Genomic DNA, 15,838 nt, shown 5'->3' with positions numbered 1-15,838 from the left:
TTTGTATATATCACACACCGATGACCGCGCACTTGTCCCTCGGGTCACCAGCCTGTCACTCTTGGGGGCAGTCATACTGGGGAAACCTCCGTGGGAGACGGGAGGCCGGACTGACAGCTGAGAGTCAGGACTACTCTTCCTGAGCCTGGGAAGGTCTCACTGACTTCCTCCTCCTGCGCTCGAAGCCTACCTCCTTTTGGGCGGTAAACGCTATTCAAAGACCCAACAAGAGGGTTGGAGGAGCTTGGAGTCAGGCTGCCAGTTTGAATACCGGCTCTGTCCCTTAACAGTTGCGTGACTTTGGGCAAATCTCTTAACTTCCCAGAGCCCCAGTGCTCCCTCTGTGAAATGAAAATAATGATGGGCTTTACCTCTTTGAATTGCAGTTGAGATCTGGTGTGATGGTGTATGTGAAGCGTTCAACACAGGGCCTGGCACACTGTAAGCCCTGAATAAAATGCTATTGATTGCATTTTTAGCTCCTTCCATGGTGAGGGGATCACTCTAACCAGGGCTCAGCTGTGCTTGAAAGGTCCTGTCTCACCGCCCCTGAGTTGACATCCTCTTGTCCCTGTCCTCCTCCCAGCTCAGGTGGGGTTAATCAATCCCAGACTGGGGAGGGAAGAAAGGAGAGGGGCTGGAGGGTCATCCTTTAGCAGCAGCTAGTGGCCTCTGAATGGCAGAGCCCTCCCGAGTAGACTGGATACAGGAGGGTGAGAGGAGCAGCGCAGCAGCATGAACTGGGCTTCAAATAATGTGACAAATATTTTGATGGAAGCAGACGCCTTTTAGTTTATGCAACCTAAACACTTTACTGCACTTGAGGAAAAGGATTGCCTCATACAATCTGATGGAGAAAAGAGTTAGAAGCCCAGGAGGCTGGAGGCAGGGAAGGAGGGTGCGGGGCGAGGGGCTGGGTGAGATCAACCCCTCTGGGAGGCTGGGAAAGGGGGCGTTACCACCCAGGGACATGTCTGTACCCGTCAGAATGGAGAAATTACCTGGGGTGCCCACTTTCTCAGTGCCCCAATTTCCGCCTTGTCTAAAAGCAGGGAGAAAGGAATTGATCAGAGTAAGATGGAGGAGTCCCTGGCCCCATCCCCGGGAAAAAGCAGCCTGACCTGGCCTGGAGTGCAGGGAGGAAGAAGTAGAGGTTAAGGAGGTGTGGGTAGAAGATCCTGCTCCTCCTAGGGTAAGGCGGTCCCGGGAACATCCAGGTGCCCCCCGCCCAAAAAAAAAGAGGAGGGAGCAGCTGCGGTTAGTACTTGGAATTCTGCGGGCACCCTGACAGGCGTACCGGCCCACCCCCCTCTCCCAAAAGGGGGATCTGCGAGACCTGAGTGCAGACTCGGCCCATCGACGCCCTCCTGCCTTCCCCTCTTCTCCCCGTTCATAACACGCTTCCTTGTCCTTCCTTCTTGCTCCTCTCTCCGTCCTCCTCTCAATCGCTCTTTGTCCCCTGAAGACCGAGGCGCCCTACTGCAGCCCCCACCTCCTGCGGGCAGTGGCCCCTCGCGCCTCTCTCTGCTTCTCTCGGTTTTCTGCATACCAGTCCCTCGAGGCCTCTCCTCTCCTAGTCACCCTCGGGGCTCTCTAGTTCTCCCTAGGGCCCCCTCTTCCACTAGTCCCTACTCTCACTTTCTCTAGGGGAGCCTCTCCTGCGTCCCTGACTCTAGCCCCCACTCCGTCTCCGACGCTCAGTCTCTTGCTCGCCTTGGCTCCAGCCCTCTACCCGGCGGCCCCGCCCCGGGCCCCGCCCCTCTAAGTGGGCGGAGTCACACCTCTCACGACCCAATTAGGCGCCGGCCCAGCCTTCAGCCCCACCCCTCGCGGCGCAGAGCGGGCGGGGCTGGACCGTGCGGAGGGGGCGGTGGTTCCAGCACAGGGAGGCGGGAGGAATCGGCAGCAGGCGGCGGCCGCTGCGCTCAGTTCGGCCGCGCAGCGGGAGGGAGGCGCGAGGCAGGAGCCGGCGGCTGGGCTCGGCAGCGCATCCAGCGCAGCGCGGCGCCCCGGGCCCGGCCCCATGCCCGCAGTCCAGCCGGACCGCCCTTGAGCGCGGGCACCTCGCCCGCGCCCCCCGCCCGCCGGCACCATTGCCCCGACGGCGCGGCCGGGCGGCCCGGCGCTCCCCAGGCTCCGCGCCGGCCGGAAGACTCTGCTGGCGGCCGCCGCGGGCGTGGTGATGCTGCTGGTGCTGGTGGTGCTCATCCCCGTGCTGGTGAGCTCGGGAGGCCCGGATGGCCACTATGAGATGCTGGGCACCTGCCGCATGGTGTGCGACCCCTACCCCGCGCGGGGCCCCGGCGCCGGCGCGCGGCCCGACGGCGGCGACGCCCTGAGCGAGCAGAGCGGCGCGCCCCCGCCCTCCACGCTGGTGCAGGGCCCCCAGGGGAAACCGGGACGCACAGGCAAGCCGGGCCCCCCTGGGCCCCCCGGGGACCCAGGTCCTCCGGGTCCTGTAGGACCACCCGGGGAGAAGGGTGAGCCGGGCAAGACCGGCCCTCCCGGGCTGCCAGGCGCGGGGGGCAGCGGCGCCATCAGCACGGCCACCTACACCACGGTGCCGCGCGTGGCCTTCTACGCCGGCCTCAAGAATCCTCACGAGGGTTACGAGGTGCTCAAGTTCGACGACGTGGTCACCAACCTCGGCAACAACTACGACGCGACCAGTGGCAAGTTTACGTGCAATATTCCCGGCACCTACTTTTTCACCTACCATGTCCTCATGCGCGGCGGCGACGGCACCAGTATGTGGGCGGACCTCTGCAAGAACGGCCAGGTGGGCCCGCCGGGGGCATGGGGCTGGCCTGGGGGCAGGGCACCCAGGGAGCCCAGGGCCCACGGGTACGGGAGACCCGGAGCGGCTTAGACATTACAGGCGGGGATGATCCAGGCTAGCGGGCACCCCTGATTCCTCGGCTCCTGGGCGCCAGCTCCAAGGCAAGTGCTGCTGGGCACCTGCGGCACGGAAATGCGGGAAACACAACTAATAATCAGAGCGCAGGCCGCGCGGACTGGCCCTTGGGGGCTTGGCCCGTGGGAAACAGCATCTCAGAGCTAGGCTTCTGGTTGATACCAGCTAGCGGTGAGGGGCCGGATCAAGATGGGCTCTGGGGAAAGGCAGCGTCTGCGCCCGCGGGCGCTTGGGCGCACCGCTAGGCGCGCAAGCGGAGAAGGCGAGCTGTAGGAGATGTTTTGCGCACAAAGGCAAAGGGAGCCAAGCGCACAAAGCCTTAGCTACAATACATCCCCCGCCCTTAGGAAGGGACCATTGGGCAGATCTGCCACCCTCTGCAAAACCCGGGACTGCGCGGCCCCTTGCCACTGTGTCAGAGCTAAGCGCCCAAACAAGATGGCCAGAAGGGAAAAGTTTTTCCTTCTGAGGCAGGACAAAGAGGTGGAAACTCCCCCTCCTCTTTGCCTGCCAGCTGCAATTCCTGATTCCTGGGGTGTCGGGGGATCCTCTTCCTTCCCTGTCCCCATCAGAGAGACCAGAGCGGCAGGCACCAAGCTCATGAGGTCTTTGGTACCTGGGACCATCGATGTCTGGTGTTCTCCTTAGAACTGCTGCCCCAGGACCAATCTTGACCTAATCCTGCTCCAGGGTGACAGTTTTACCCAGCTCCTTTCGCTTTGATTCCCCCTCCCTTCCCAGTGCTCCCAGACCACAGGAGACCTGGGGCCCCTGCAGTAGTCAAGCAGAGCATCCTTGTGGAAGCAGGTGCCTGTGTGGATCAGAACTAAAGCTTTAGTGGGAGTTGGGAGGGAATCTCCTGTGACTGAGACCCAAGGTCCTGCTGGAACCCTTCCACTGCAGCCCTACCTGAGGTGGACCCCATTTAGGGGTGGGGAAAGGACAGGTCTAAGAGTCAGCTAAAAGCCTACCAAGTGCTTGTAAGTCTGCCCCTCTCCCCCCTCCCCTGCCTGCCCCTCTCCCCCCTCCCCTGCCTGCCCTCCCTCTTGTTTCCGCCTCTCCCTTTCCTCTTCCTCTTTCTCCCCTCTCCCCATCTCTTGTGCTTGCCTCTCTCCTGTGTCTACCAGTCTGATCTGTTGTTCCCTTGGTTTCTGGTCCCCCACCCCCGTGTTTAATCCCCCTCTTTATTCCTTGGGTGTCTCTCTCCCGCTTGTGTCCGTCAGGCTTTCTGTGTCTCTCCTCTTTGTCCTTCATTCTTGACCAAATGGGAGGCCCCGGTATCCAGTAAGGACTCTCTCTGCAGACAGCCCCTCAATTCCCCTTATTAATCACCAATAAGGGATCCAACAATGTCACCTTCATCGCTGGAATTTCTTCCTTTCCTAAAGAAAGTTTGGGCTGGCACCAAGTCGAGGTTTCAGGGGGCTGGGACCACAGCTTGCCTGGATAGGGAGGTGGTCACTAGGCCACCAGTGGGCCCTACTGTGCTACTCAAGAGGGTGCCGCAGGGCCCCAGAGGTGAGACAAGAGGAGGCCCCAAAGATGGTGGATGCTTGGGGCAGGCATACTTGCTTCAGTCACTGGGAGGTGAAACTGACTCAAAAGGCTCTTCCTACCCCTCTAGTAGGGGCAGGGCACTGGCAGAGCCTGACAAGGAGGTGGCACCACAGGCTGGTAGAAGAGAGGAGGTAACTTTAACCAGGGGTTTCAGAGACCTAGTATTTTAACAGTTACTCAGACCATTTCCTGCCCCCATTCCACACACACAAATCCCAGACAGACAGTAGGGTGATAGGCCCTGGACCTCCCCCACATCCTTTGTGACTTCTTCCAGATGGTCCAAGAGACTCATTTCCTCTCACTAGTCATTCCGTATCACTAGTTCTGAGCTCCGAGTAGGAGCCAGGTTTGGGGTTCCAGGGGTTCAGTCTGCTTGCCCTCCAGGACCACATGGTCTGTGCAGGGGAGACAGCAGTAACCACAGAATAACACGCCCCAGCCATTATTGTGAGGGAGAGGAGACCAGGAGCCCACTGATACTCCTGTTCTCAGATGTGTTGGCTGGAGGGAGTGATTCAATGGGCCCTAGCTCAGACCAACCTGGTCGGGGGAGAGGATGATGAACCTCAGTCATCCAGGGGAGAAGACACAGCTAGACAGAAAATGAAAGGTCAAGTGTAGGGAAAGGCCGGCTCAGAGGTGGAAGAGGACATTTAAGCCAGCAGAGAGCAAAAATGACAGGGCTGGACAATGGGTGGGAACAGAAGGGAGGAGCCGGCTCCTCCCACGCCTTCAAGACTAGGGGCAGCCCTGGGCTCTGTGCTTTTCCTTCCTGGCTTCCTGCCTGCAGAGAGACTTCCAGAATTTCCTCTGGAAAGCAGAGCCGCATCTGGGCCCTGGTCCTTCCCTGGGCAAGATGGGGAAAGCGGGGAGTCAGCACCTTCCTGCCTGGTGCCGGGTCCCTTTCCCTAGGGGTAGCTCTGAGTCGCCGCTGCACGGCCAGATAGCATTGAGGCCCGGTCATTATGACACAGGAACCTGAGGAGCCTGAGGAAGGGACTCTAGGCTGGAGCCGGTGCCCTGAGTGACAGGAGCTCCCTGTGGTTCCTTCTAAGACCACAGTTCAGATGTGTCCCAGAGAATGTGAAACTGATACACTGGGCTAGGGAAGGGGGTGCTGTGGGGGGACTGTTAGGGCCTGTGGAAAGGGGAGTATTACAAATGGGCAGGGACTTGGACACCAGAGTCTGAGTGATGGGGGAGGTGGTGGGGTGTGTAAATTGGGGACTGCGGTACGTGAAGACCTGACTGGGGATCAGCCTCTCTCATGAGGGGATATGGCCTCTCTGCCCACCTCCCCCATCTTGCCGCTGTCCTCTCTGGCCTCTAATGCCTTTCACAGGACAGAGCACTGTGCCTGGCACAGTAGTAACTCAGGCATTGTGTGAAAGCACACAGGGGCCAGGCTGGCTGCCCATGAGAGCCACACTTACATACCCAAGACCCCAGCTTTGGTCTGGGGGCTGGCGCACATTTCCTGGGTTCTTGGCCCCTACCCCACCCCCACTCCAGACCTCTAATCAGACCAATGCCTCAGTTTCACTTATTGGCAGCCCTTGAGGAGGTGCTTCTATCGTACCCCCATGTGACAAGTCCCAGACTTGCATTCCCACTTCCACAACAAAATGAACTCCCCAGACTTCCCCTCAACCCCCCGGGAGGAACTGGATGCCTCTACTATTTCCAGTCTTGGGCAGAGAATCAGGACCCCTGGGTTCCTCCCCCACCGTCTACGGATGGAAGAGCATTAATTCTCCCTGCCTCCATGGATAATTAGGATAATCACAGCAACAATCATGGTGATGAATAAATAATAAACATAAGCATAACAGTACTGATGCCTGTCACATCACCAGGAGATTCCTGATGACAGATGACTGTATTCTAATGGATCTGGCTATTAAGCAGCACACTGTTTTAATGAGTTAAGGCTAAATTAATCTGGGTAATAAAAATAATTGTTATTAGAAGTAATTTATTAGCAAAGATAATGAAATGCATGTGTAATAATAAATACCACCAGGATTAGGGCCCAGGGAACAATACAGAAGTTGGCTGCTTGTTTTCAGCTCTTTCCTGGTTAGCTCAAAGCCCCATCAAGATTAAAATTTTTTTTTCCTTTGCCATCAAAAGGCTTTTACAATGGTGGCAGTGGGTGAGGCAGGATCTCATCCATTTTCTAAACAGAGAAACCAAGCTCCTTAGACGGTATCCCTCCTTCATTTGATTTCCCCTCACCTTTAGCTGGACCAGGAGTTTTCCCAACTAAGTGTCCCCAAACAATCCCCTCCCAGGTTGGAGGAGAAAAGCTTGAGGGGTGAGAAGGGGCTGAAAGGATCTGGGCTTTCAATGGCAGACTGCACGCAAATATGTCAGTCGGGTCCTTCCGGTGCAACATTGTTGCTGAGTCAGCAGCTTTGGGACAGACGACCTACCGTGCTGCCTCCTGACCAGGAGGGGGGATGGGTCCCTCTCCTGATCTGGCTTAGTCCAGCCCTGACTGTCAGCCTTTGGGGGTGCTGCCTTCAGGGAAGGGGCAGGATGGAGAGGGGCTGTTGAGGAGCCTGGCTGAGAGGACCCCATTCAGTGCAGACTCTCTGCCCATCCTCCACTCAGACTATCCAGGAGAGGCCCCCGATCAGAGGGCTCAGGACTTGTGTTGGCCTCAGCGGTTGGAAAGGAATGCCTGGAGAGAATGTGTCCATCATCCCATATCCTCAATATCTTATGATTATAGCTCCCCTCCCTCACCAATGATGTGTCAGGCTTCAAATCCAAAGGCTGGCGCTCCCCTGCCCCTCCTGATGCTCCTGCCTGTCCTTCCCCTCCTCCATCAAAACAAGGATATCAGAGCAGACTGAGGATCACAGAGGGATGTAAGGTTTCAGAAGGGATGATTCCTTTCTTCCCATCCACTTCCTTTTACCACCTTCTACTGCCATGGGGGTGATGCTGCCGGAGGAGCCAGAAGTCCTCTTGGGATGGGGTAATAGTCACAGGTGTAGCTACAACTCCTTGAGGTGGGATGCAGGCCCAGCCTGAGCCTTGGGAAGGGAAATGATTTCCAGGCCTTCCATCTCACTGCTCTTGTTTGAAAGACTCCAGAATGGACTTCAGACAGGGAGTTGACACAGAATGGACCTCAGACAAGGAATCCACACAGAAGGTCTCAGTTTTAGGGTTGTTGCTTACTAGCAGCCTGGTATTGATCCAGGCCTAGACCTGTAAGGCCAAGGGGCACCCTCCTGTCCAGCCACTGACATGAGAATGGGTGCATGTGGCTAATGTAAGCATCATTATTGCAATAAAGTAGAGGGTGGGGGGATGGCAGGACAGGGGGATTTGCGTGGCTGTCTAGTAGTCAAGAATTCATACTCCCATTGCAGGGGGCATGGATTCAATCCCGGGTTGGGGTACTAAGATTTCATGCCACACGACCAAAAAAAAAAGTATATATATATATATATAATTTTAAAAAGGAGAGAGAAAAGAATGAGAGGGGACAGCCCTCCATCCCTTGGGGGTCCAGAGAATTCCTCTCTGCAAGCAGGAGTTCCAGGCTGGGGAGTTCTGGAGACACTGCTGAGGTCCTCAATGGGCCAGACAGTGAGTGGGGCTTCCCTAGTGGCTCAGACGGTAAAGAATCTGCCTGAAATGCAACAGACCCGGGTTCGATCCCTGGGTTGGGAAGATGCCCTGGAGAAGGGAATGGCTACCCACTCCAGAATTCTTGCCTAGAGAAATCCCTGGACAGAAGAGCCTGGCAGACTACAGTCTGTGGGGTCACAAAGAGGCAGACACGACTGAGTGGCTAACACTTCAGTGGGCCAGACAGTGAGACCTAGGAGAGTTAAGGAAGCTGATTACACTGAATTACACTGCCAATTCAGACCTAGATTATACCTGCCCTAGAAATCCAAGGCTCCTCTCTAACCCCTTCCCTAAACACACAGTCAGGATTGCAAAAGGGCAGTGCTGGGATGATGGGAGGAAAGCAGGCTGAGAGCCCTGATGGTGCTGCAGGTGGGGATCTGGGACCCTTCAGATTCTTTCCCTGCCTTCTCTCTGACAATCCCCCTCCCTCCTGGACCCCGCTTCTCTCCCTTCTCCTCCACTACCCTCTCGCACATACCCTTACTCTCCTAACGGCCCAACCCCCACAGGTGCGGGCCAGCGCCATCGCCCAGGACGCAGACCAGAACTACGACTACGCCAGCAACAGCGTGATCTTGCACCTGGATGCGGGGGACGAGGTCTTCATCAAACTGGATGGGGGCAAAGCGCACGGAGGCAACAGCAACAAGTACAGCACCTTCTCCGGCTTCATCATCTACTCTGATTGAGCTCCACCATCCCCTATTCCCCCGGGGCTCCCCCTCCGGGTGGGATAAAGGATGACTCGACCACCCCCTCGCAGCCCTCCCGGCTATGACGCCCCTGGCCCGTCCTCACCACCTTCCGGGCGCAGCTAGCCCTCCCGCCGGCTCACCGCAGAGCCGGGTGCAGCACGCCCTGTCCTGGTTCCCCGGGAGGCGGCGTTGACCGTCCCCGCCCCGGCCCACACTGTATATTTGTACAGTAGGATTGTTTATTGCCCACCCTACCCACCAGCCCGCCCCAGCAGGTGTCGGGGAGAGGCCTCAGCGGGTTCCTCCCCGTGCTCGGATGCGCTGCCCACCTGCTCGGGGGTAGCGCCACCTGGGGGAGGGGTTGGTTGGGGGCTGGATGGCTTCCCAGCTACAGCCCTTGGCAGGCTGCTGCCCGTCTGACCAAAGCTATAATAAAACACTTCCATCCCGCTGGCTTTCTGACTGTGCCCTGGAGAGGAGTTGCAGGAGGGGACTGTGAACCCTGCACTCCTCCAGACGGGGAATGAGTCTACTGGAAGTTTCTCGTGAATCTGGGAAAAGCCAGAGTCAGAGGTGCTCCAGGAAGAGGTGGGCCAAGGGGCCAAGCTCACCATGGACCAAGAGGGTCCGGGCAACTGGTTAAGAGGCATAGGAGACAGCCTACTTACACCATCATTTTCCAGGGTGGGAAAGCTCCATCTCTTTGACCTTGAAAGTCGCATCAGCATTGCAAAGGCACAGCCAGGTTTAAATTGGGAGACCTGGGTTCTGGCCCCAGTGCCACCCTGTAGGATGCTGGCTAAGTCACTCTCTTCTGACTCAGTTCTGGGTTAGTGATAGCAATGAAAGGAACTAGCTTTGTCTTAAATGCTGGTTGACCTTGACCCAAGCACTTCATCCCTGGGCCTCAGTTTTCTCATTATAATGAGACCTATCTCACTTGACTGAGGGTTAAAGAGGATCATGTATGTTCTCAATAAACACAGCTTTTATTATTTATATATCACTTTAAAATTTGCCAAAGGCTTCCTCGTGGCTCAGATGGTAAAGAATCTGCCTGCAGTGCGGGAGACTTGGGTTCAATCCCTGGGTCGGGAAGATCCCCTGGAGAACTCCATGGACTGGCAGGCTACAGCCCACGGGGTGGCAAAAAGTCCAACACAGTCCATCCAACACACACTTTCACATACCTGAAGTGAAAGTGAGTGGCACTTCTCATTCAAGTCTTCCAAGAGCCCTAGGAGGTTGGATGAGTAGATTTTATTCTTCTTTGAAAGAGGTTAAATAGCTTTTTAAATAAGACACAATCAATCTTGATTGCACTTGAGTTCAAGAAGACCTTGCTGGCTGGAGACAACACACCAAATCTCTTTGCCTTGTCACTGCCTCCCTCATCTATAACTGGGGCCATGATGGTTGCACACAGTTAGAGCATTCCTCAATTATAATAGCTAATACTTAGAGTACATCCACTTTGTGTCTGACACCATATAAGAACTTTATAAGTATTATCTCATGGAAATGTGTATGGGTTGGGAGTGGACTGGCAAGGAATACTCCCATGCCCTTTAACATGGATGCTGTTTTATCCATTTCAGATGAGGAAACTGAGGCTCAGAGGATAAATACTTCATCATAGTCACAGAGCTAGGAAGGAGCAAACATCAGTATTTGAACCAAAGACCATCCTCTCACCCAGCACACCGTATTTCATAAAGATTGGGGGTTTCCAAAGCAGAACCAAGGAAGCGGGGCTTGGAGACATCCCAGTGCTTCCACTCCAGTGCTGTCCTGTGGAGGCTTGATGGGATTTACAAGCACCTGCCCTGGGCGGCAGCCATGGGTGAGCCTCTTGGAGAATCCCAAGGCTCTACACTGAGGAAGAGTTCCCATCTGGCCTCCCCCTCCCACCGCCCACTGGCTCAGCTGGAGAGACAGGAAGGAGGGGTGGCCTCCCTCCCAGTCAGGCCCCATGTATGGAGCCTTGTCGTGGCTGGCAGACTTGAATGACTTTCTTTATCCTCTCTCCTCTCCCCTACTTCCCCCTACTGCCAGCTGTGGCCATTTAATAAAATTAGCTTAATACTTGTTCCTTCCCTGTGGGGTCTGGAGATTGAAATCTGCGGGTCCCCACAAACCCAATAAAACCCCTGGCAGGTCTGTCTGGAACGAGAGTTTCCTTGGGAAGACTGATTAGATTAGCCAGCAACTCCCCCCTCTTCCGCACCCCCCCCCACCAGGGCCACCCACAGCACAGCCTCTTATGATTCTTTAATGGCCACGCTGGCCCAAAATTATCCAGTCACTGCACCTGGGAGGCTCCCCAGCCCTCTCCCAGAGACCACAGGTACTGGCCTAGGACTCTGCTATAGCGAAAAGCATATTAATCATTTCTGAAGGGAGTGGCTGGCTGGCTGGCTGGCTTTTCTTTCTGGTGACTGGCTGATCCTCACGTCACTTTGAGAGATGGGACTAAGATCTCCACATTGCAGATGAGGAAAGCATGATCTGAAGAAAATCCGTGACTTGTCTATGGTCACACTGCAAGTTTGTCATACAACTGGGACAGGACTAAAGCCAAGGACTTTTTTTTTTTTTTTCCTGTGCAGGGCACCAGAAGTGTCTGGCGGTGCCAGCTGGTTGGGGAGCATCTCCCCCATCAGACAGGGGCTCCCCAAGGGCAAAGTCTATTTTTGTACCCCTCAGACTTGGCCAACCTGAGGACAATGACTTCATCTCTACTCTCAGAATGGGAAACTTGAAGGTGAGACTGTGCCTCCTCCATCAGACCGGGGGTGGTGGTCCTCAAAGATAGTGTTTTGGGTGAATTAAGGGCGAGGTGTGTATCCCCAGATACTGGGGATGAGGGTGCAGTTTCCCAGTTGCAAAGAGTATGGCTGCCCTGTCAGTGGCTCCAAGGGCAGATGCTATGCTTTTTCTATTTAACTGGGGCTTTCTGAGACCAGCCCCTGGGACTGGGGGTTCCCTGAAGCAGGCGTGTGTCTCCCCTCTTCCTCAGTCAGGGGCATTTCTGGCACAGAAACATTCCATGGGGCAGGGCTGGCAGGTGGGAAAGAGGCTGGACAGGCAGAATGGCGGTTCCACTCTAGAGGAAGGAAGGAAGACGCCTCCCCAGGCCGCCTCCCCTTTAAAAAGATGTGTGATTAATTAATGAATAATCTCCCTGCCAAGGGAGAGTGAGGGTGGCACTGCCCCCGGAGCTCACTCACATGAGAAATGGCAGGCTATCCTGTGCCCAGACGGCTGTCAGCCCCCGGAGTCCATGCCACCCTGGTTTCTGGGGTCATGGGGAGCAGAGGAGGCAGCAGGAGCCCGCCGCTGGGGGCTACCCTAATTGGATGACTTTGCAGGAAGGCCAGGCAGGTGCGCTCAGCTCTCCGCTTCAGCTTGCTACAAACACATCTGCCAGGGTGAGGTCTAGGGGTTAATTGCCTCCTGCCTCACTCCTGGTAACCGATATTTCATTTACTGCTCGGAGGGGAAGCTGCCCAGAGAATCAATCGTGGACAACCGTCCAGGAGACAGGGGAGCCTCGGAGGCATGGGAGCTGTTTCCCGGAGGATCTCAGCACCAGAAGAGGAGGCAGGACGCAAGGACCAATTGCTCAAGGCTACTCTGGGGCTCACCCACATTCTGCTGACCCTGACAACAGCTCCAGGACATCCATGAGCTGGGAGAAAACCCCAGGGATCCAGAGGCTCTGCCACTTCAGCTAACTGTTGTTTCCTCTGCTGTGGTCCTTTATGCATGTACTTATCCAGGTGCCCCCATAAGTGGTAGCAGGTTAGATGCTGTTAATAAGGTTGTTTTCACAAGCGATGAAGGTATATTTGAAAAGCGGAACTGGAGGTGTGAGCTCCTCGCTCCCTTCCAGGTAACAAACCTTAAAATCCTACAAATGAAGTGATAATAAAGTGGAAGTGAAAAGTCTACACGTGTTTGGGGCTGGAAGGGTGTGGAAGGGTTACTGAGAGGTGGCAGCTGGGGAGCTGAGGGGAAAGGGACCAGAGAGCTCACCACCCCTGTGCTTTTCACATGCTCCCTATTTGCCCCATCTGCCAAAACTGAGAATCAAAACCACAGAATGGGTAACTCCCATTATACACCTGGAAAAACTGAGACCCAAAGAGAAACTCCAGGTTGCTCTGGTTAAGGGCAGAGCTAGAACCTAAGACACCAGGACTCAACAGACATGCAGCAACTGGAATTAGAAAAACTGGGCTCAAGTCCTGGCTATGTTTGTGTTTCAGGAAAAGACACTCACTTTTCTGAGCCTCAGTTTCTCCATCTGAAAAATGGGCCTAATAAAAATATCACCCCTTGCATTAGAAGGACAGAGTTTCAACCACTGGATGACCGGGGAAGTCCCATGAGAAACAATTTGTATGTTATAAAAGAGAATTCTTTTCTCTTGACCTCTATGATTCATTTGTCAAACAAACTCACTCCCCCTTCGGACCTCAGCTTCATGTCACTTTCCTCTGACATCCTCAGATGTTTCCATTATAGCCCATCTCTCACGTCATTGTTAGTCCTTGTTTAATAGGGTGATTTCTCCATAGACTACGTGCTCTATGAGTGTAGGAGGTGGGTATTTATCAACTTCCCTATCTTCTTAGCCCACTTGTCTCATATTAGTAAATGCTTGTTGAATGAATGATTATAAGAACCCCCCATTACCACTTCATTGAATGTCTGCAAGTTGCTTTACCTATATTATTTCTAATCCCTGTAACAAGCTAAATATTATATTCCTTTAAAAAAAAATAACTGCAGAAACTGAGGCTCTGAGAGGCTAACTGACTTGCCCCCAAAGATCAAGCAAGTAAGTGTCCCCTTTCCACTGCCCATAGGAGGACCAGCCTTGGCTCCTTGCCTCACTATGACTCACCTCATCGTCTCCAGCTAATTGTCAGGGGCAGAATAGGACCAGGAAAGACTTGGCTACAGGGCACAAAAGGCTCCTATTCCCTTGGTGGTTCCTGGGGACTCCAAGCCTTCAACCATACTCCAAACCGCTGTTAAAATGCATATCCCTGTGAGGAGGGAGGGTATCTTTAAGCTGGAAGTCATACCTTCTTTCTTTTTGGCTGCACCGTGTGGCTTGTGGCATTTAGTTCCCCATCCAGGGATGGAACCCAGATCCATGGCAGTGAAAGCCCTAGTCTTATCCACTGGACTGCCGGGGAATTCCCTGAAAGTCGTTCTTTGACAGTTTTATTTCTCTTGGGTAGCAAAGATGGCAAGAATACCCTGGTTTTCTTGTAGTTTTATAATCTTTGCACTGTTGTCTTATTTTATTCTCACCAAACCAACAGTGTTAACCCGCTGGACAAAGAGCAATAGAGAAGTTCAGGTAGGTGAATGGAGTTTGGGTCAAATCAACCAGTTATTATATAGTGACTCTACCATCTTGATCCCAAAAGAAAGGCAAAGAAAGGCAATGCAAAAGAATGCTCAAACTACCGCACAATTGCACTCATCTCACACGCTGGTAAAGTAATGCTCAAAATTCTCCAAGCCAGGTTACAATAATACGTGAACTGTGAACTTCCAGATGTTCAAGCTGGTTTTAGAAAAGGCAGAGGAATCAGAGATCAAATTGCCAACATCTGCTGGGTCATCGAGACAGCAAGAGAGTTCCAGAAAAACATCTATTTCTGCTTTATTGACTATGCCAAAGCCTTTGATTATGTGGATCACAATAAACTGTGGAAAATTCTGAAAGAGATGAGAATACCAGACCACCTGACCTGCCTTCTGAGAAATCTGTATGCAGGTCAGGAAGCAACAGTTAGAACTGGACATGGAACAACAGACTGGTTCCAAATAGGAAAAGGAGTACGTCAAGGCTGTATATTGTCACCCTGCTTATTTAACTTCTATGCAGAGTACATCATGAGAAACGCTGGGCTGGAGGAAGTACAAGCTGGAATCAAGATTGCAGGGAGAAATATCAATAACCTCAGATATGCAGATGACACCACCCTTATGGCAGAAAGTGAAGAACTAAAGAGCCTCTTGATGAAAGTGAAAGAGGAGAGTGAAAAAGGTGGCTTCAAGCTCAACATTCAGAAAACTAAGATCATGGCATCCAGTCCCATCACTTCATGGCAAATAGATGGAGAAACAGTGGAAACAGTGTCAGACTTTATTTTTGGGGGCTCCAAAATCACTGCAGATGGTAACTGCAGCCATAAAATTAAAAGACGCTTACTCCTTGGAAGAAAAGTTGTGACCAACCTAGACAGCATATTAAAAAGCAGAGACATTACTTTGCCAACAAAGGTCTGTCTAGTCAAGGCTATGGTTTTTCCTGTGGTCATGTATGGATGTGACAGTTGGACTATAAAGAAAACTGAGCACCAAAGAATTGATGATTTTGAACTGTGGTGTTGGAGAAGACTCTTGAGAGTCCCTTGGACTGCAAGGGGATCCAACCAGCCCATCCTAAAGGAGATCAGTCCTGAGTGTTCATTGGAAGGACTGATGTTGAAGCTGAAACTTCAGTACTTTGATCACCTGATGCGAATAGCTGACTCATTGGGAAAGACCCTGATGCTGGGAAAGATTGAAGGCAGGAGGAGAAGGGGATGACAGAGGATGAGATGGTTGGATGGCATCATGGACTCAATGGACATGTTTGGTAAACTCTGGGAGTTGGTGATGGACAGGGAGGCCTGGTGTGCTGCAGTCCATGGGGTCGCAAAGAGTCCGACACGACTGAGCAACTGAACTGAACTGAACTGAACCATCTTCACAGTAGACCTGCTAGCGAACTATGACTGTTGCTTTCTTGTATGCCTCAACCTACTTATGGTCCTGTCTCGGGGCAGATCAGACCAATGAAAGGGTGGAGCAACTGGCTCCTGACAGCCACCACTGCTTCATCCTAATCAGACTAGATAGCTATCCCCTTACATATGATGAGGCTTAAGATGGTTTTCCATCCATACTCTTCTGCTAAGTCAGAAGGGCAGGATATTTGTCCCAT

At 53.6% G+C, this 15,838-nt stretch overlaps 1 protein-coding gene across 1 annotated transcript; it reads left to right on the top strand.

Annotated features, from left to right (window-relative positions):
* C1QL1 (complement C1q like 1) lies at positions 1,904-9,276 on the top strand. Its single transcript, XM_005694346.3, has 2 exons — positions 1,904-2,779; positions 8,638-9,276. The coding sequence occupies exons 1-2, from the start codon at positions 2,183-2,185 to the stop codon at positions 8,815-8,817; spliced, it is 777 nt and encodes a 258-aa protein (XP_005694403.2). The 5' UTR covers positions 1,904-2,182; the 3' UTR covers positions 8,818-9,276.

Source organism: Capra hircus, chromosome 19 (assembly GCF_001704415.2).
Source record: "Capra hircus breed San Clemente chromosome 19, ASM170441v1, whole genome shotgun sequence".
In the NCBI taxonomy this organism is placed as follows: domain Eukaryota; kingdom Metazoa; phylum Chordata; class Mammalia; order Artiodactyla; family Bovidae; genus Capra; species Capra hircus.
Note: the sequence above shows the minus strand (reverse complement) of the source record. Positions and strands in the feature narration are given on the sequence as shown.